This window comes from Coloeus monedula, assembly GCF_965178545.1.
Source record: "Coloeus monedula genome assembly, chromosome: 8".
Classification (NCBI taxonomy): Eukaryota; Metazoa; Chordata; class Aves; order Passeriformes; family Corvidae; genus Coloeus; species Coloeus monedula.
The window spans coordinates 23,017,263-23,036,149 of record NC_138788.1 but is presented as its reverse complement, the minus strand read 5'-3'; the positions used below and the strand labels follow the sequence as shown (position 1 = coordinate 23,036,149).

Below are 18,887 nucleotides of genomic sequence, written 5' to 3'. Positions count from 1 at the left end.
CCCTTAAAAAGAAACCTGGAAGCTGCATTTGTTCCTATGGACAGACGAGGAATAATGGAAGGTTTGCTGACCAAACAGGGTGCACAGCAATGAGGAGTGACCTGAAGCATCAAATGGAGTAATTCCTGTACTCTGCAAGATTAACCTCTCAGCTGATCAAAAGGAAACAATAAGGATGCCAAATGCATCGCAGTTGTCAACTCTTTGGGTAAATAGAAACCATCAAGGCTGAGCTCTACTTCTGCAAAGTCACATCAACTGGAAGGCTGTGTGCTGTAATTTAATTTCAGAATCAGAATCTAATCTAAGGAGAAGGGAATATGACTACTGCTGTTGAATTTGAGCACATTTTAGGTATTCTCCCCAAGAAAACATTTCACTTCTGTGAGCTACACAACATTCTTAAACTGCACAATACTATTTCTGCAATTTCCACTTATGTTTTCTGTGTGCTACATAAAAATTAAATAATGTCTTCAGTAGCAGACATTACAGAATGTACTTTGAACACCTGCCTACTAATGCACAGTTCCCAAGGCTTTATTTTAAAATCTACCTGTTTGGAGAATGGAGTTACAGTTGCACTTTTACAGCCAGCCTCTCTTTACTGGTTAACAGAGCAATACCTGCTCTTGTGGCAGGTGGCTACCAGACCCACAACTATGCCCTCCATCAACAGATGTAAAGGTATTCTTGTCTTTCTTGAGACAGAGGAAGAAACTACTCCCTTAAAGCCCATTATCTGCTCTCCCATCCTCCTACTATACCCAATATTTGAGTCAATTATTCATAGAGCAAACTGACCCATCCACGAAACACTTTTTTTTGAGCACATTATGCTCAAAAACAGTGCAGTCCTGTAACTTTAACAGTTTCAAAAATAAATTCACATAGAAAATAATGCCTATTAAAAAACCACCCAACATTTAAACTTCTACCAAAGCATCAAACATCTGTGGTTTTGCCCAGAACTATGGTATCTTAACTTTTATGCTTTTTGAATTGAGGTTTTAGGGTGTATATTCTCAATTGTTACTAAGCGTTCTGTGAATAATTAAGCCTGAACAATAAAAAAAATACAGCCGTAAGACTGGGATTTGGCCAAGATCACTCTGTCTATCTGTCTCCTCCTCTTGTGCTCTATGGTTCAGATTTTGTTTCTATATTCCTACTCAGTAATTTTCATGATATTTTGCTGATCTTTCTGATTTGACCTAGTCACTGTCATCTAGTCTAAATGCAGTATCAGTTAACAAAAAGCATATGACTAACAACAATTTAAATACAATTCATTCACTTTGTTATGCACAAAGACTTAACAGTACCAAATTATAACAAATCCAGTAATTGGAAAACAGCACTCACTGCAGCAATTATCAGAATCATAAAGGTTGCTTCATCGTTGTACTCCAAGTCTTGGACCACTCTTTTTCCTATGCTTTTGTCTAGCTCTGTTTGGTCTATGATGTGAAAAATGTCATAAAGCGCCAAAATAAACATGTATGGAGAGGAAAATAGGAGAATTGTTTCAGTCTGTCTTTAGCAATTCTATATAAACAATAATACTATGTAGGTTACACAGAACTCCACTGGATAGATAATTATATTCTGACAAACCTGTTCCAAATTTACTGAAGGGATGATTGGGATTTCCAGTAGCCTTCTCCAACTGAAACAACCTCCAGGCATCATTCATTAGATTCTTCTCATGCTCAGAATCGACAGCATTCACTTCCCTATCTTTGCAACTTTCATCAAACAGAGGGCACAGGAAAAACTGGGCAAATCTAAAGAGAAAAAAATTAATTAAAGTCAAGAGTACTGTACATAAATTGTAACAGAAAAGTATAAAGCTTGGTGCTTGGTACCTCCTGAAAACAGCTGAACACATTATTTTTTAATGCAGAACTTACAAATTCTCTAATAGTTTTGACACTGATTCAGTATCCTTATTTCTCAAGTTCTTTGTGTATAAATGCAAACAACAACATATTCATCATATAAGGTACTACGAGAATCAAGGGCCTTGTATCACAATTCCCACAGTGAAAATTTCTCCTGTTTTGAGGTTTAGCTGCAAGAGGCTCTTAATTTCACCAACGAAATATGTCTTGTCAGACATCCAGGGAGAAGCCAAAGAGAAAACTCACTCTACCTCACTGACTACACTTTCAATTTCTGTCCCCTCCCAAATAACACTGAGATTTCAGCAAGCTCCCTCTGCTAAGAGAATCCTATTATATTTCTAGACTTCACCCTTGTTTTGCTGTCAAAAAGGATCCCATGGGAAGCACAGCATTTGATTGCACCATCCCAGTACTTGCACAGTGTGTAAATTCGTGATCATATTCTGTGCCCCACATTTCCAAAAATATTCAGTGTAAACACAACATTTAAACTTCAAAAATTCTGCCTCAATGAAGAACTCTCCTAGATGAAAAAAATCTGAGTAAGACTTCTGAACTGAAAAATACATGGTTATCAGTTTTAACAAAAGATAGTTTTTACCTTTTTTTAAATACCATGTTAGAACTATCAAAAAACTTCTACACTAATAACTTCAAGTAGAACCTCTGTAACAAAAATTTATACTAATACTAATATACTAAAATACTAAATACTAAAAAATATGTGTTTAATAATAAAATACTAAAAATATGTGTTTACCTGTCCAGTGCACCTTCTAGATGTTCATGTGATACATCAAAGTAATAGTTGGTATGTTCACCACTCGTGAAAGCATTTGAGCTCCCAGCATGCTCACTTAGAAATTGGCTATACTCATTCTCTTTTGGATATTTCTTGGTTCCCAGGAACAACATATGCTCACAAAAATGACTAAGCCCAGCAATGTTGGGGGGATCAGACAAGGATCCTGCAAGAGGAAAAATTTTATGTAACCAATCATAAAAAGTAATACTAAAACATTAAGTCTTAAAGTGCTTTATATTATAGTATGTTGCTTCAGGCAATTATATCAATTCTGTAGCAGTAAGAAGACACTTGTGCAACTACAGTCAACTAAACTTAATCTTCAAAACAATACTTTAAAAAATTACAATCAGTAACTGAACCTATTAGTGTCTCAAATTGCCTCTCCAGATCAGTTTGCACCTCCTTATACAGACTATTTTCAATTGAAATTCATGACTCATTATCTGTAAATACCTGGCAAATCACACTGCTCTGAAATCTATACTTTGACTTTAGTAACTGCACTGTGTTAGGAGGCAGCAATTGTCAACCATAATTAAAGAGTTATTTATCCTGTCGTTTATAGGACGAGTGATAACCTGTAATTGCCTGAACACAAGCAGCTATGGATGACCAGCTAGTAGGTGTGAAGGCAAGCAGATTAAAATAATGATCTGGAAGAATGGAAGAGAGAAAGGTAGAAGTTTGAGAGCAACAGTCCCGCCTCAAAATGTGCAGCGATGTGCAGTGGGAGAGTGGAGATGAAGGCAACAGATACATCTCCTCCAGCACATGTGCAGGAACTGGATGCTGCAGTTGGCTATCACTGTCACAGGACCCAAACGAAACCACATTCGGGATCCTCTGAACTAGATAATGATGTGGGACAGCCATGCCCGTAACAAAAAGGGCCAGAAGCTTTTTAAGTCCCTCTATTACTTCTGCCCTAACGCAAACAGCAGCAAGCGCTCCCAACTACAGAAATGTCAAGAGGGTGTTTAGGTTATGCACACATGAATTATACTTTCCAAGCAACTGAAAAACTACACAAGCTTTAGAAATACCTCAGATATAATAAAAGGCTTCCATTATTCCAAAGAGACAAAGTAATTGCCTTCCCCTTTTATTTCCCTTATTTCTGTTTGCACACATAAGCATCACTGAAGTTAGGGAGTGCCTCTTCAACTTCTCTAGCACTACAGCATTTTGTCACCTCTACACATCAACAACTTCGCATGAAAAAAAAAGTCTGACATGACAGATGGAGCTGTCTGAAATAATTGCACTTACACCCGCCCCTTTTCTGCTTACAAAAGATCTTTCATAACAGATCTTAAATCTGAAACTTAATGGTTAAAAGCAGTCTTTTAACTGACTGAGCTACACTTGAGTAAACACAAGAGTACAATAAGAGCATTTAGCTCTAATAATTTTCAACTTGATGTGTCAAAGAATTAAACAAACTATAAACTACAACAAAAGGCTAGGCTGCCAACTACATACCACTACTGTCAGTTTATTTGCATCAAGATACCAAAACTTTAAGCATTTTTATTAATGACATAATGAATACAACATAAATTGAATACCTATGTGCACATCAAGTGCTGCTGAAGACTTATCTGTGGTGGGATCACTAATGAGAAGAGCTTTAATGCCATTTGCCAATTCCAGTCCACGATATTCTCGTTTATCCTCAGGTGACTTGATAATTTCATTTGTTATTCTCTTAATAGCTGGATTGTTCATTTTGTTGTTTGTCTCCTTCTGAAACCTTAAAGAAAACAGAAGAAATTTCTTATTATTTTCACTTAAGCCTTGCTAGAACTTTAATATTATGTTAGACAATACAGAGCAATACTGACAGCTGGAAGTTCTATTATGCGCAAAATTCACTGAATTTGCCTAAAATTCAGACCCTGAAAAATATTGCTGCTAAAACAAAAAATAAACCTTGAAGAGCAAGAAACATGTAAAAATGTACATCACTTAACTGAATGCTTCAAGTATCACATTAACTGTAATTTAAACAACCCAAACTTAATAAACGTCATCCCTTTATTCGATTATGATCAAAATTAAATCAAATGAAGCATACACTGCTAACTCAAGTATACTTTCAAACTTCAGGAAAGTATTTAATGTATCTAAATTGTTGATTATATTACAAATGCTGTAACTCTGATTGTCAGATAAACAAAATTTTACTAACAGACCACTGGATTTGTACACTCAAGCAATAAATGGTAACACTGTTTGCATTACTGCCATAAAAATACAAAGACTGCAGAACTGCCATGATAAACAGGGATAGATTGTCTCACATGTTTAAACTTCTACCATTAGTTTAACAGATGCTACAAGACACCCTTCTTCAAAGGCACAATTTTGAAATGCTAAGAAAGTGTGACTGATTCAGAATCTGAATGTCTCTAAGCAAAAGCTATAAACAATATGAAGTAACTTTTTAAAATGTGCCATTCAATGAACTTTAGAAGGAAACATTTCCACTAGTAAAACATGGTTCTCTCACTATGAAATACTTTAAAAAAAAAAAGTGTAGTCAAATGCAATCACTAAACAGTAGCTGAAATGGCTCAATTTAAATGTGTACACTCTCATTTAAACTGATCATTTATCCACTAGTTTAACCCTGTGCTCAGGCCAATCCTGCTTGGAATATCTATGGGACTTCTTCCTCTGAAAAAATGCAGATACCACTGAAATTTAAAGACTACTCCAAGTACCACAACATCTCTGTTTCTCTGCATCAACAGCACTGATACAAACTGTACTAACGATCAAAACTTGCCTCCATGTTCAAAGTTCAGAATTTTAAAAAGAAATACTCTACTAAAGATATCGTGTAAAATTTTTGAAGTGAGAATAGATACTACTTTTCATATATGAAAATCAGTAACAAAACTGCTCCTAATTGTTTTTGACTTGCACACAAGTTGGATTGACAAATCTAAGTATGCAGGAGAACAAGGAGGTCCCTTAAGCTCCTGATTCCATGTCTGCTAATGAACACCTATAGCTTGGTTTTCAGCTAGAATATTCTATCTCAGTAAGAGACTAGTTGCTTGTCAGAGGACACATATATACTACAAACTATTCAAGTTGTGGGGTTTTTTTAAATGTTATACAATTTCCTTGTCATCTGATATCTCCCTGTTATTTCTACACCACATCACTATAAGTCACAGAACTTTACTGTTTGCTCAGATGACTCATGTTTCCAACGTGATTCATCAAATTACACAGCTATGAAATCTTATGAGATTTCAATTGATGTCTTGTGAAGCTGTACACCTCCACTTCATTTTATTATCATTCCCTACTTCTGCCTCCTTCATAGGCTACCTCCAGCTTGGTAGTAAAATTCCAGTACAGGAAAAACCTACAATTTCCAAAAGGACAAAATCAGTAATTAAGCCTTCAAACCAAGAACTGAAATTTTTATCTCCATCTTCACTGTTATTTCAGTGGGCATTATGAATACAACATTCTCTAACTTCAAATGGGTTTGCATGATTACCTACAATTATTTAGCTGCAAAGTGAATCGTAGTACCAGACAACTCAAATAAAAGCAAGGGCTGATCAACTATGCAATACTCCTGGAAGGCAAATACGTCAAAAGAACAAGACCAACACCTTCCTGCTTAAGTACTATTCCTCCTGGTGCTGTGTTACTACAATACAAAAGTGAGGAGAAAAAATTACACTTTAGAGAGAACTTTTATACCATTACATTTTCTTAAGGAGTAAACTGTAAGACCCAATACTAAACATTCCCCCCTATGACTGTTTTCCTGCAGTTTTCAAGTAAGTGCAATTGCTTTATAAAAATACCACAATCCTTTCTTTCACACCAGAACCCTAAAACTCTACAAACCACTTTTTCACAATAGAACTGCTTTTAACCACAGGCAAAAAAAATTAAAAAGTAAGAAAACCAGAAATTCTGTACTTAATTTTTTGAGAAGTAGCTTAATTTCTAAAGTCATGTCCAGAAGCTGTCCTAAAGTCCATGTACTATAGCTACTTGCTGTACTGTCATTACAGTGAGCACTGGATACTGCTGGTCAGTAACAAAGCAAGCCTTCCACAAAGGAGCTGCTACGTTTATTGCAGAGTTAATAGCCTAACAAAAACATTAAAAGAAATATTACCATACTACTTTCACAAAACAGAAGCAACAGAGGAAGATGTCTAATAAAGCCAAAATAGCAGGAACAATACAAAGCACTACCATGGCAGAAAAAATTCTTCCACTGGCTCAAAAATTACAGGTGGAAAGATGACATAGGTAGAAATCAAAAATGAATAGGGATGTCTGAACTAAGAACAGTGTCCCTACTCAATGAATAGGAAATATTCTTCCTCCTCATCAAAATTACTTCACTTGTACAGGAAAAGTACCAGTTAAAACCAACACCGAATTTTCAATTACTGCACTTCTAGTGAAATTATATTCTATTCTTTGAGGTTCCACTTTTGTAATCATTTCCAGGCAGGCAGTCCCTTGGAACCAGCAAGGCTCTCTGGGGATGCCAGGTTTCACCTGCAAATGGAATATTACAGAGTGGGATTAAGTGATATATGATTCTGCTTCACTATTTTAATCTCTCAAAGTTATTTTAGCAAACTTACTTTAATTAAAAATTAGGCTGTGTAGTGAAATCTAAGTCCAATGTTTGAACAATTAAAGGACCATATTTGAAAACCAATTAACAGAAACTCCTGAGGGTTGCTTCAATGCAAGAATGTGACTAGCTAATAAAAATATGACCCCCAAGGCACAAACTCCAAAGTGCTTCTCAAGATTTTTTTTGTCATGACAGTATGCACATACTGAAGTCAAGTGCTAGACACAGGTCTGCTCCAGATGAAAGGCAAGTTACCATCTCAGCACATTTTGATGCTTGTTTTCTATTATTTGCCTTTAAATTCCTGTTTGCTTGAAGTTTTTATGCAACTAATTGCTTATCATTTACCAGAATGAAGTGAAACCTTAATTGCATGAGAACCTCTGTTCTGCCCTGCAAGGGAGCTACCATTGGTAACATGTTCTCTGTGTTATTCACTAATCCATCTTGGTTTACCTGAAGATTTCTCCAGCTGCCGATGCATGGAAAAAAAGAAGCGCTGTGTGCTTTGGCAGGCAGCCCGGTGCTGCAGAACCACCAGCCAGAGTTTTCTCACCTCTCTTACAAGGATGACAGCACCAAACTGAGCACTCTGGAAGAGTCCATGAACTTCTTCAGTCGCAAACTCATGGCCTTGCAACAACCAAGTAAATCTGCATTCTTGGACAGGTCTGCACCCCTTCTCTTTGTCTCTTGCACCTACTTCTGATCATGACAGCAGTAGAATTTGATGGCATAGTAATAGTCTTTTATGGGTAACAGTCATGTTACCAGTAAGACAATCATGAATCTACCTACTCTCCTAACATTTCCATTCACATGTATGTTCCAATAAAAATGTAATTTTTTTAGACTAAACTGTAGGCAGTAAAATTTTTCTCTAAAATCAGACAAATACTTTAAGTTCTGTTACTAAGAATGTAATAAAAATGGAGCAGTGAAAGAGTAACCTCTAAAAATAAAAAATCAACAAATTAAATCAATTCAGGTGAACACTACCAAAAGGGATTCTTCAGGAGACTATCCATACTCTTTCAGGTTACAGGTTCATCAATTCTTCTTTTAGACACTTAGAGATTAAAATACTTCATGATTCAACATCCATAAAGCATCAATCTTGTGTGAATTTGCTTGTCATGAAGCTAGAGAATGTATGAGATCCCAACACATTCCTGATACTGATCTAAATAATTTTGATTGCATGCACAGGCAGACAGACTGCATAAGTAGATAAACTGCTCAAAATGTTAACATGTTTTATCACTTTTAAACTCATCAGGAATTCAGCACACTACTTCATACACAAAAGATCCAACTACAAAGACCCACAATGATTTAATCAGTGTTCCCAAGTTATTAAGAACAACTAATCATGCCAAATCAGGCAAGTTTGAAGATGATGAATATTTATAAGGTTTTGTTATGTAGTTCATTTTGAAGAAATTCTAAAGTCTCGCTACAATTAAAGCATTTTCAGAACCTCAGTCTGCAGCTTTTTGCCAAGCCTGCAATTGACTCAGAAAATTCCCTCCTAATGATGGTGGCCAGGGCAGTGCCTACCTTGCTCTTGTTTCCCAGAGAGTCCAGCTCCTACAACTTCTAGATCACAGCAGTAAAACTTGGTCTGCCACAGGCTTCACTGCCAACGTGACAGCAGAAACACTGGTGTGTAACACCGGTGTACAGGAATTACCAGTAGCATTAATAAGAGCATACCGCGTGTGACCTTGGCAAAAACAAGGGCCCTGGTACTTTCACACATAAGATCAGGCCCCAGCTGAGTAACTGGCCTGAGAAGTACAATGATGTGCTGGCCAAAAGAGATGGGATATACAATCAAGACACCATAAAGCTAATTTACTGCCCTAAATCTACATTCCTTAACTGGACCACTCCACAGTTTCCAAAGCACCGGGTAAAAAAGTCAAACAAAAAGGCAGGACCTTATAGAGTCTGATTTTACACAGAGCAATAAAGGATAACAAGTTTTTTTAATCTCTAAATAGCTTGAGCTTACTTTTCCTGTGTCCTCAAAAATTGCCCCAAACAATTCATCTAAACACAACCTCTAAGGTAAACAAACTCTAACCACATTCACCAGAAATAAAACAATTAATCTTTCCCTAGCAATTCCTTGCTTCAATATTTTACAAAATTCCAAAAGGGTTTTGAAGCCTTTGATTATTTGGAAGACCTGAGGGGGAGGGAGAGGGAGGGGTGTTAAGTAAAATTATCTGGTTTTAATCTTTAGATGTCATTGAAATATAGTATCATTAAAATTTTCACAAATTTGGCGTAGTAATTTGGCTTGCATCAGTATTTTCAAATTGCATGTTAAGAACATGACTGATCAGACTAGTTTCTGTGCTACGTGACCAACTGCTTCAAAGCGTATTTTACACATTTTCTTAAGAAATGTACTCATTAATTCAATTAATTACTTTGTTCATTGAATACTTGCAGACCAGTGGTTCTCATTCTCTCTTCCTCTCCCCCTGACATTTTTCCTCCATCACCCAGCCTACAGTTGCAGGGCTTGCTCCACAGCCCCAGGACTGTGGTGGTGTCTAGCACGTGGCCCTGCACACACAGCAGGAAATGTTAAAACTGGATGCTACAGGAGAGATCGCTGTGCTTTGTGTATTTCATAGATTTTATATGCAAGTAGCACATCAGATTGCTCAAAACTCTTTGTAAAGCCAACTCACTTAATGCTTTATGCTACCATCTGTCTTGTATCCTCAAAAAGAAAAACTTGTGAGGTCTGAATTAAAAAAAAACCAAAACACAAGATGAGACTAATACTTCAGTTATACTGCATAACAACAAGAAATTCACAGAAAGATGAGAGAACTGGCAAGAAAATCTGATCTAGCAACAAAAACAGAGAGAATTTTAGAATTCTGAATCATTAAAAGCACTGTAATCCCACATTAAAAGCAACTGCTTATCTAACGCTAGAGCTTTGACATGAGCAACAAACCCGTAACAACGAGCAGTTTACAAGAGTCAATGGTGTGTTTCAACAAAGGAAGTCCTGGCTGTTCACCTATTCTGTAGGTTAGTTTTTACGATTTTGGACAATTCAATTCTGGTTCTACAGTTAAAATTATAAATAAACTCTCAGCCCTACAGCATTCTTTCCCATCTCAATTGTTCAGGCAAGCTATAGTTCTGACTCATTCTAAAAACAAGATGCAGAAGGTAAGATTTTAATAGAAAGCTGTAGTGAAGCAACTTTCAAACAGGATCAAAAATCACCTTATTATATACATACAGTGCTACCTCATAAGAATATTTGAGCAACTTATGTGCATCATAGAAGTTGAAAGCAAAGATACTCGCTGACAGATCATGCATATACAAATACATAACCAGACACAAAACTGATTCAAGCAATTTCTCTAGATTTTCATTAAAAACTTTTTTATTTCTATGCAGTTAAAAGATCAGTAACTAAAGTTACTATAAAAGTATCTAATACAATAGAATTAATGTATCAAAAATATCAACCCCACATGCCATTTCTCAAATGGTCTGACTGCATTTTTAGTAAATGACTTCTACAATAACCACCAATGACCCCTATAGCTAGGAGCCTAATACCTTCCAGTACTGCGAAACACTGGAGGTAATGAACTTCTTGTCCCTTCCCTCTTTCTTCTGGATCTAACAGGGGTGGGGAGTGCTTCTGTATTCATGTGCAAAATATGTTATATGCTTGACACTTCAATCAATTCCCAAAGGTACCGTTTCATCCAAGGATTAAGCCACAGCCTTACAGTGACTGAAGACAGAAAGGAGAAAGCGAGCAAAAAAAGCAGGAACACAGGAACAAGAATCCTTCAAGGGACTTCCAACTAGAATAGGTAATTTTAATGCTGTACATCAGATGAAAAGGAGGTAAGTTGTAACTAAGAAATTACCTTGCTAATTGACATAGAGATGAAGGTTAAAAATGTTATGAGAAGAAAAAGTTCAAGCATGAACAAAATACAGAAATGGAAACAGGGAACATGTAAGTGAAAAAAGGTTCTTTATTTTCACATCTTAAAAGAATCATCACATGAAAGAACTATGCCTGCTCTCATTTCATTATCACTTATGTAAATCCTAATTCACAATTAAAATCAAATGGATGATTAAATCATGGTTGTAGGCAGTATGAAAACATAACAGGCCTACTCACATATATAAAGTTAAGTCCGAATACTGTATATATTCACATGCGTAAAGAGGCATAACCTAGCAGGAGAAACTACAGCCTGAGAAAAGCATTAGCTCCTAATATACACCGCGGATTACCTTTACAATTCTGAAGCATAAATAGCAATAATGAACAGTAACAGTGCACCCGAATTTTGACACACGAGCGCCGACAGTATGAGTCATCATAACTCACTTTTTTTCACCGGAAAGATGCTACTTTTGACGTCTCTTACTTGTGCAGTATTAAAAATAGGTTTGGCTACTAAGGTAACAGATACAGTGTTAATGAAAGAAAGACAACAACTTAGCCTTTGTCCCTCGCCCCAGTTCCCTTCCTGGAAAAACTTTGCCGAGTTGTTACGCAGTTTAAATTGCCCCTAAAAGTGAGCTATGCCAAGCCTCTCGCCCGCTCCTCCCTTGACCGAGGTTAGCTGCGCTCTCTCCACTGGCGCTGGTGACACTGGTAACACAAACACGCAATAACAAGCCCCGCACAATGCCAGTGCCAGACAACTCGTCAGAAACTGAAGAGGCCATCAACTTTGGGTAACTGTTAGCAGTTTCTTCTTAAGGATTTTAAACTTTTTTGTTGTTGTTGTTTCCATCACTATGCCTTAGGAAGGCATGGCAAGTTAAATAACACGACAATTCACAGAGGTTTTTTGAGGAGGAAGGAGAACAACAAAGCAAGCCCCCGGGCAACGAAAGCCGCACGGCTGATGACCAAGCCTGCTTTGTCAAGGGAGGTGCAGCTGCAAACACCGGAGCACGTCAGCCCGGGCTCTCCCGGGCGGCAGGACAGGACACAAGGCAGGGCTCAGGCCTCCTTGGCACACACGGCCCCGCCACCCCCAGCTCGCCCACCGCCTCCCCGGAAGGCTCCACCGCCAGCCCCGCTCCGCGGCCCGATCTTCCCCGGCTCCCTGCCGCACTCGGGGCAGGGCACTCCCCAGGACTCACAAGGTGCCCGCGCCCGGCCGCGCCGCCGCCTCTTACACAACACCGCGGGGGCTCTCTGGCCTCACGGCTCCGGGTCACACGACCCCAGTACCCGCGGCCCTGTCCCGGCCCCGCCGCACTCGCACCGTACCCGAGAGAGCTGCGCCGCTGGCCCTGAGGGAAGGAGCGCGAGGCCGGGGCGGCCCAGGGGCGCGTCCAGCCCGGCAGAGCCCGGCTCAGCACAGAGAACAGCCGCTGCCGCATATCCCTGGCGGCCCCGCCGCCAGCACCGGCCTTCCTCGCCGCCCGGCCCGGCCCGGCTCCGCTCGCCTCAGCACGCGCCGCTCCCCGGCGCCATGTTCTCCGCCCGCCTCCCCCCGCCGCCGGGCCAATCCCTCCCGGCGCCCGCGGGGTCCCGTCCGCCCTCCGCGCCCGGGCCTGGCGGGACCCGTACCTGGGGGTGCTGGGAGCTGCCGCCTCTGCCGCCGGGAGAGCCGGGGCTGCGGCTGGGGAGGGGGCCGGGGGCCTCTGGGAGGAGGCGGAGGCGGCGGAGGGGGTGGGTGGCTGGGCGGAGAGCCGGGGCGACACTCGCCGCGGCGGGGGGGCCGCGCCCGGCGGAGGCGGACGGGGCTGCGGCGCGAAAGGCGGCCCCGGGCGGCACCCGCGGAGGGGCTGTGTTGCTGCCCGCCCGCTTCCTGGTGTCCGCGTTCCGCGTCCCTGGCGGTGCCTGCCAAGACAAAAGGTAATTAGACGCCTCGTAATTTGAGTACAGTGGGTAGAGTGCCGTCCTGAGAGGCAGAGATTTCGGGTGTCAAAATCCTCCGTCCCCCAGGGCCAGGTCACCCTCCGGCAGCTCTCCCTCCTTCGGGAGCTCCCCTTGGAGCCCGCTGGCCGCCGCTCACCTGCCGCGGAGTTCTGTGGCCCCGCCTCGCCGGACACAGGACTCGCCTCGCAGGATGTAAATGCTGGATAAGGTTGAACTTCTGTTACAAAACTGTAGATTTGGGGTTCTAAGGCGATTTTTTTTTTTTCCTTGGTAGATTTCCTTATGGGAAAGTCGTGGATATGCTAGTTGCTTTAATTCCTTGCTAGGAGGAAAAAAAAAAAAACCCAACCAAAACTAAAACAAATTTAAAAACAAACAAACAAAAAACCCAAAAAACAAAAAACCCAAGCAACCAAACAAACACAAAAAAACCCAAAAAACAAAAAAAAACAAAACCAAACCCACAAAAACCAACTAACCAACAAATTCCCCCCCCAGCCCCAAAAGATTCCCCCGCTGGTTGAAGTTCTGGTAATATGCTTTCTTCACGTGTATCTATTTTTCTGTGTCCTATTTTTCAGAGTTATGAGGGGAAAAAAAAGACAAAAACAGTGTGCTACATTTAATGCCTGATTTTGGTTTTGCCCCTGCTTCCCATTTATAAAAGGTGGTATCTCACAGGTGGAAAGTCACAGAACTCTCCTGACATAAAAAGGTAGAAAGACATGGCTAGATGAGTTAACTAAGGTTATATCTGAACCCAAAGATGGAATTGAAGAAGTATCAGTAGTAACTTTAAACTAGTTAGCTTTGGTTAAAATTTCTGTTAAGAAGTGGCAGCACACTGCTTCATATGGTCAGCAGAATCAACAGGGAATCAACAAAATCTGTCAGGGAATTTGGGTAGACTGACGTTCATCTGCTGGTTTCCAGGGAGGTCTGTGCTGCTATAGAGATGCTCTTACCCCTACCTGAGCTACCCAGTTTAAAACCTGTGTGCCTACATCAAGTACACCCACGCTTCTGGCCTCAGTTTAGACATGGAACTGTCTCTCAAGTTAACTCATCCTGGTTGGAGCAAGGCATTTGGTAGTTTTCACCTCAATCAACTGTTTGGATTTAGAACTGTGTGGGTGCCTAATTTTAACACAGTATGTTAACTCCTGTAAAAAATGTCCTCATGGGATTCTAGTTTGAGGCAGTCTGGGTTTTTTCCAGTTCCTAGTGCATGTAAAAGTGAAGACCAAGCTGGACAGAAAGAGGACAGGATAAATGGTGAGGTGTTAAATCTGAATTCCACCCTGTTGCTATTGCCAGTGCATCAGAGAGGCTCATCTCATGGTGTCTGACAGAAGGACTGCTGGGTGAGTGCCCCTTCACAATCTGTCTCCTCCCTTTCTGAAGCACCTGGGGGATTAAGAGGTTGTATCATGTAGGGGTGAATGCTATAGAATTATACAGTTTCAGACAATTTACTCTTTTTTTCAGGTCCCGACAGAGAGAACAGAGAGTTTGTTATCCTAATGTAGTATATATTTAGCTAATGCTGGCCTGATATGTATTTAGCTGCTCTAATAAGTCCCACCTTTTCCTGTAAGTCTTGCCTAGTATACACAGGGGCAGTCCTGGGGAAGCAAGGTAGACGGTGCCAGCAAGGCTCTGGTGGTCTGCTAAAGCTGGATCTAAAACAAGCACTTCTGTTTCTGTAGTGTGATGAGAGATCACACCTCCTCATGCATTTAACATAGCTATTGCAGCAGAGGTATGCAATAGAGGTCACACCTACTGTACACCTATTTTATCCATTGTAAGCTTATTTAGCAGCTGTTCAAAGCCACTGGTGTGTCCTGGTTTAACCCCAGCCGGCAACTAAGCATCAGGCAGCCATTCCCTCCCCTCCACCCACCCCGGTGGAATGAGGAGGAGAATGAAAGGTAAAACTTGACGGTTTAAATAAGAACACTTTAATAACTGAAACAAAGTCAATAATAATAATAACATTAGTAAATAATGATAGTAATGATTAAAAAAAAAAAAAGATAAGTGATGTACAATACAATTGCTTACCACCTGCTAACCAATGCCAGACCCTGCCCCAAGGCCTGATCAGGCCCTTCTGGGTAACTGATAATATAAATGCCCAGTTTATATTCTGGGCATGACGTTCCATGCTGTGGAATATCCCTTTGGCCAGTTCCAGTCACCTGCCCCGGCTATGCTCCCTCCCAGCTTTTTTTCCCTGTACCTCCTCACTGGCAGAGCATGAAACACAAGAAAGTCCCTGATTTAGGATAAACACGACTTGGCGACAACCAAGACATGAGAGTGTTACCAACATTATTCTCATACTGAATCTGCAACACAGCACTGTGACAGCTACGGAGAAGAAATTAGCTTTATTCCAGCCAAAACCAGGACACACTGATGTTTATTCAAATCAAATTGTGTTGTTATACTCTGACCCCTCTCTACGTCCATTTATACTAGCTAAAATTACAGTCATAAACTGTTTTGGATATCTCTTCAGTGTTTTAAAGATATTTTTAATAGGACACCCTTAGCAAAAGTAGAGAGGACTTTCAGTGAAATTCCTTTCTCAGTCTAGTCCTGCAACTAAGATTTCTTCCCTATGAAACTTTAATTGCTCATAGAGAATTGGTGCTTTTGGTCCTGCCTTCTTCATCTGCCCTAGTGGAAAAACAGGTGTTGTCTAAAAGACCAAATGAGCCTAAGTATAATTTAGAGTAAGTGTGGAAATTATGCAAATAGTCTCATGAAGAAAGCTTATGAAGTAGCAGTGTAGAGATCCCTCTTCAGGATATGTGACATAAATGTACAGTACAGGGAAAGTGATCTTCAAAGTAGGTAGGTTAAAAATAATTTAGAATAAAACCAGTATTTTATGTATGGCCTGAAAGCTGAGAGACAGTAAGTGTGAAACTCTTAAGTACAATCTTGGTAGGCTTCTAATGGAAGCATGTCTTTTCCACATAGATAAAATTCTGGACTAAATTCAAATTGTAATTGTATATAATAGATAATAGAGCTTTGTAGCAAATTGGCCTCGGGCTGGAAATAAAGCATAACTTATTATTGTTATTTCCACTCCAAAATAAATAGCGGCAATTTCATGACAAGACATATATGAAAGAAAGATTGTCTATTGGCTCTTCCCAGTATAAAAATTCTGAATGAATAAAATTAAATTAATAAAATAATTAAGTTAAAAGATAATGAGGCCAAAGAGAGATTTCCTGTTGACTTCAGTCAGTCCTGTCAAGTCTGTGTGTTTCCAATTTTCCCATTCATTGTTTCTTTTCTTGTTACGTAAAGGATGTCATCCAGCTGCACGCCTTAACTGAAAATAGGTAACTGTGTGGAAAATTACTAGCTTGACTCTGAGCTAATCACACAAATGCATACATCTCCCTATGTTACTGTTAATTTTTTAATATAAAAAGATGTAAAAGTGCTACCATCTGTGTCTATGTCGGACAGTGATCTGGCACACATGCCTAAAAAGAAAAGAACTCTTTTATTCTGTGTATTTTCCTGGTTAGTTGAAAGCAGTTCTGGTTTTAATCCTGTTATATGCATTGAGTCCTTAATTTTTAACAATACGGTAGTTACTTTATAGCATTATCTCTTTTCAACAGTGACGTAATTACCCTTTAACCTTGACTGAAGGAGAACCCTGTCCTCAGCTGAGACTATACCAGTACTCTGTGTGTGTAAGTCCTTGTTGTTTAACTTACTGTATGTGGACAACACAGGGTGTAGAATATTACTGGCCAACTGGTCAGGCTGTTCAAAGGCTAGAATTTGCTCTACGTTTATCTGAGGCGCAGGTGATTTCTCCTTTAATATCAACATGCAATTAATCAACAATTTTTTTACTGTGTCACTGATAGTATTAAATAATATTAAACTCTCCACATGCTCAATACAGTTGATAAATTGTGTAGCATGTTGGCAATCAAATCAGGTATTACTAAGCCTTGAAGAAGTCTCACCCAATTCTGTAATTTGTATTAATTATATCTCTCCATTATTATACCTTATATAACCTTTCTTCATTCATAGGTAATCATGTTCCATGTAAACAATTTTACTGTTTTTCAGGCCTCCACACCTACAATTCCCCGGGTGATCTGATACAAGCCCTAAGAAAACAGTGTTTGTTTTATCTGTGAATATCACTGTAATTCAATGACTTTTTGTTTGCAAGCCATAGTTAGAAATTGTCCTTCTTCAGCCATATGCGGGGATTAACAACCTCTTCTGAAGTTGTTACATTTGCTGTTGTGTGTATTATATAATTTAGTTTTCTGTAATGTTTTTGTCTCTCTTTAAACAAAATAAAACATTTGTCACAGATGATGTACCTGTCTTCTTAAAGGTCATTCTCCCAATGACTGTTAAGACTGTGGCCTAAATATTCTTGTTTTCTTTTTCTCATACTTATTTTTATTGCTTGTGTAATGCTAGCTCCCTGTTACTCAGTTTGTGTTTATAGTGTATTAGTATCTTTAGGCTCTATCTAGTCTAAGAAAATGTACAACCTGTGCTATAAACTGACCCTGTAAAACAGACTTGCAGCCATTAAACTGTATGCTTTTTTAAGCTAACTTGATTACCAGAAATACATTTCCCACTTATCATAGCTACAGCAAAGGTAGCTATTGGCCAAATTTATAATAATTCAGTAATCAGATAAGTTCTTGTTGTTTAAATGCAGGTTTGAATGATCTCTTTTGTGCCTGTGAGAGATGTTATATTTTGAGGAAAAATACAGCTTTCATATTAGAAAAGAACAAGCAGAAATTGGAACAATTCTTGTGTTCCAGTGCTGCCTTTGTTTGTATGATCCATATGAAGGAGTATAGAGCAAAAGGTAAATATTTAGATTATTTGCATACCTGCATTTGACTTTCAGTCTAGCAGTAGCTACTACACGATTGTCAGTACAAGTATCACTTTATGCTGTTAGCCTAGATGGAATACAAAAAAGCAAGTAAGAATAAAGGTGGTCTCAATATGTTTCCCATGGATTATATTTATTTTCCTGCTTCATTAAATCTTTACTTAGCTGAAGCAAAATGTGTTATTGTGATTTTAGTGTTTACTGTTTGTTCTTTGTGCCTAATGTAAGATTGATTGGCTCTGACATTGTTCTAATTCTTCAGATAAATGGTAGAGGAGCACAGCATGATGTTGCTTCATGTGAGGAAAATTACTTCAAGCCTTACGGGTTAAGATTGATTTGCTCTTAACTTTAAGAATTCACAGGGAAGTGAAGTATAGTAAGATTCAAAGCAGCTAACTTTAGGGGAAAAAAAGGCTGTGGACACCTGCAAAATTATAGATGGGCAGTCTAAATTTCAGAAATTACAAAGGCCCTAGAACAACAGCAAAGCACTGTAGGCTGTAACAGGTAGGTGACAGTATAAGTCTGTAGGAGCCAGTACAGATTTAACAAAAAAAGCACATCAGACCAGTTGAATCTTCTCTGACATCTGATTCTTCTCCTCTACCCAGAAGACCTGTTATCCTGTCATAGATGTCCACCTAGCAAAGCTTTTAATAGTGCCTCAGAAGAAGGTCTCACAGGGAAGGCAGGGTGAG

General features: G+C 39.4%; 1 protein-coding gene across 4 annotated transcripts in view; it reads right to left on the bottom strand.

The window, feature by feature from the left end:
• The window catches only part of IDE (insulin degrading enzyme), a 55,272-nt gene extending 42,081 nt beyond the window's left edge, over positions 1-13,191 (bottom strand). The window contains exons 1-4 of one of the 4 annotated variants that reach the window (XM_082286109.1): positions 12,951-13,191; positions 4,284-4,468; positions 2,668-2,875; positions 1,618-1,787 (exon numbers count right to left, since the gene is read on the bottom strand). In XM_082286109.1, coding sequence (XP_082142235.1) covers positions 1,618-1,787; positions 2,668-2,875; positions 4,284-4,443 — 538 coding nt within the window. In that variant the 5' untranslated portion in view covers positions 4,444-4,468; positions 12,951-13,191. Of the gene's footprint in view, positions 1-1,617; positions 1,788-2,667; positions 2,876-4,283; positions 4,469-12,517; positions 12,593-12,647; positions 12,876-12,950 lie in introns of those variants that run through there. The other 3 variants (XM_082286107.1, XM_082286106.1, XM_082286108.1) reach the window with 3 other exon arrangements.
• Between the last annotated feature and the right edge of the window lie 5,696 nt (positions 13,192-18,887).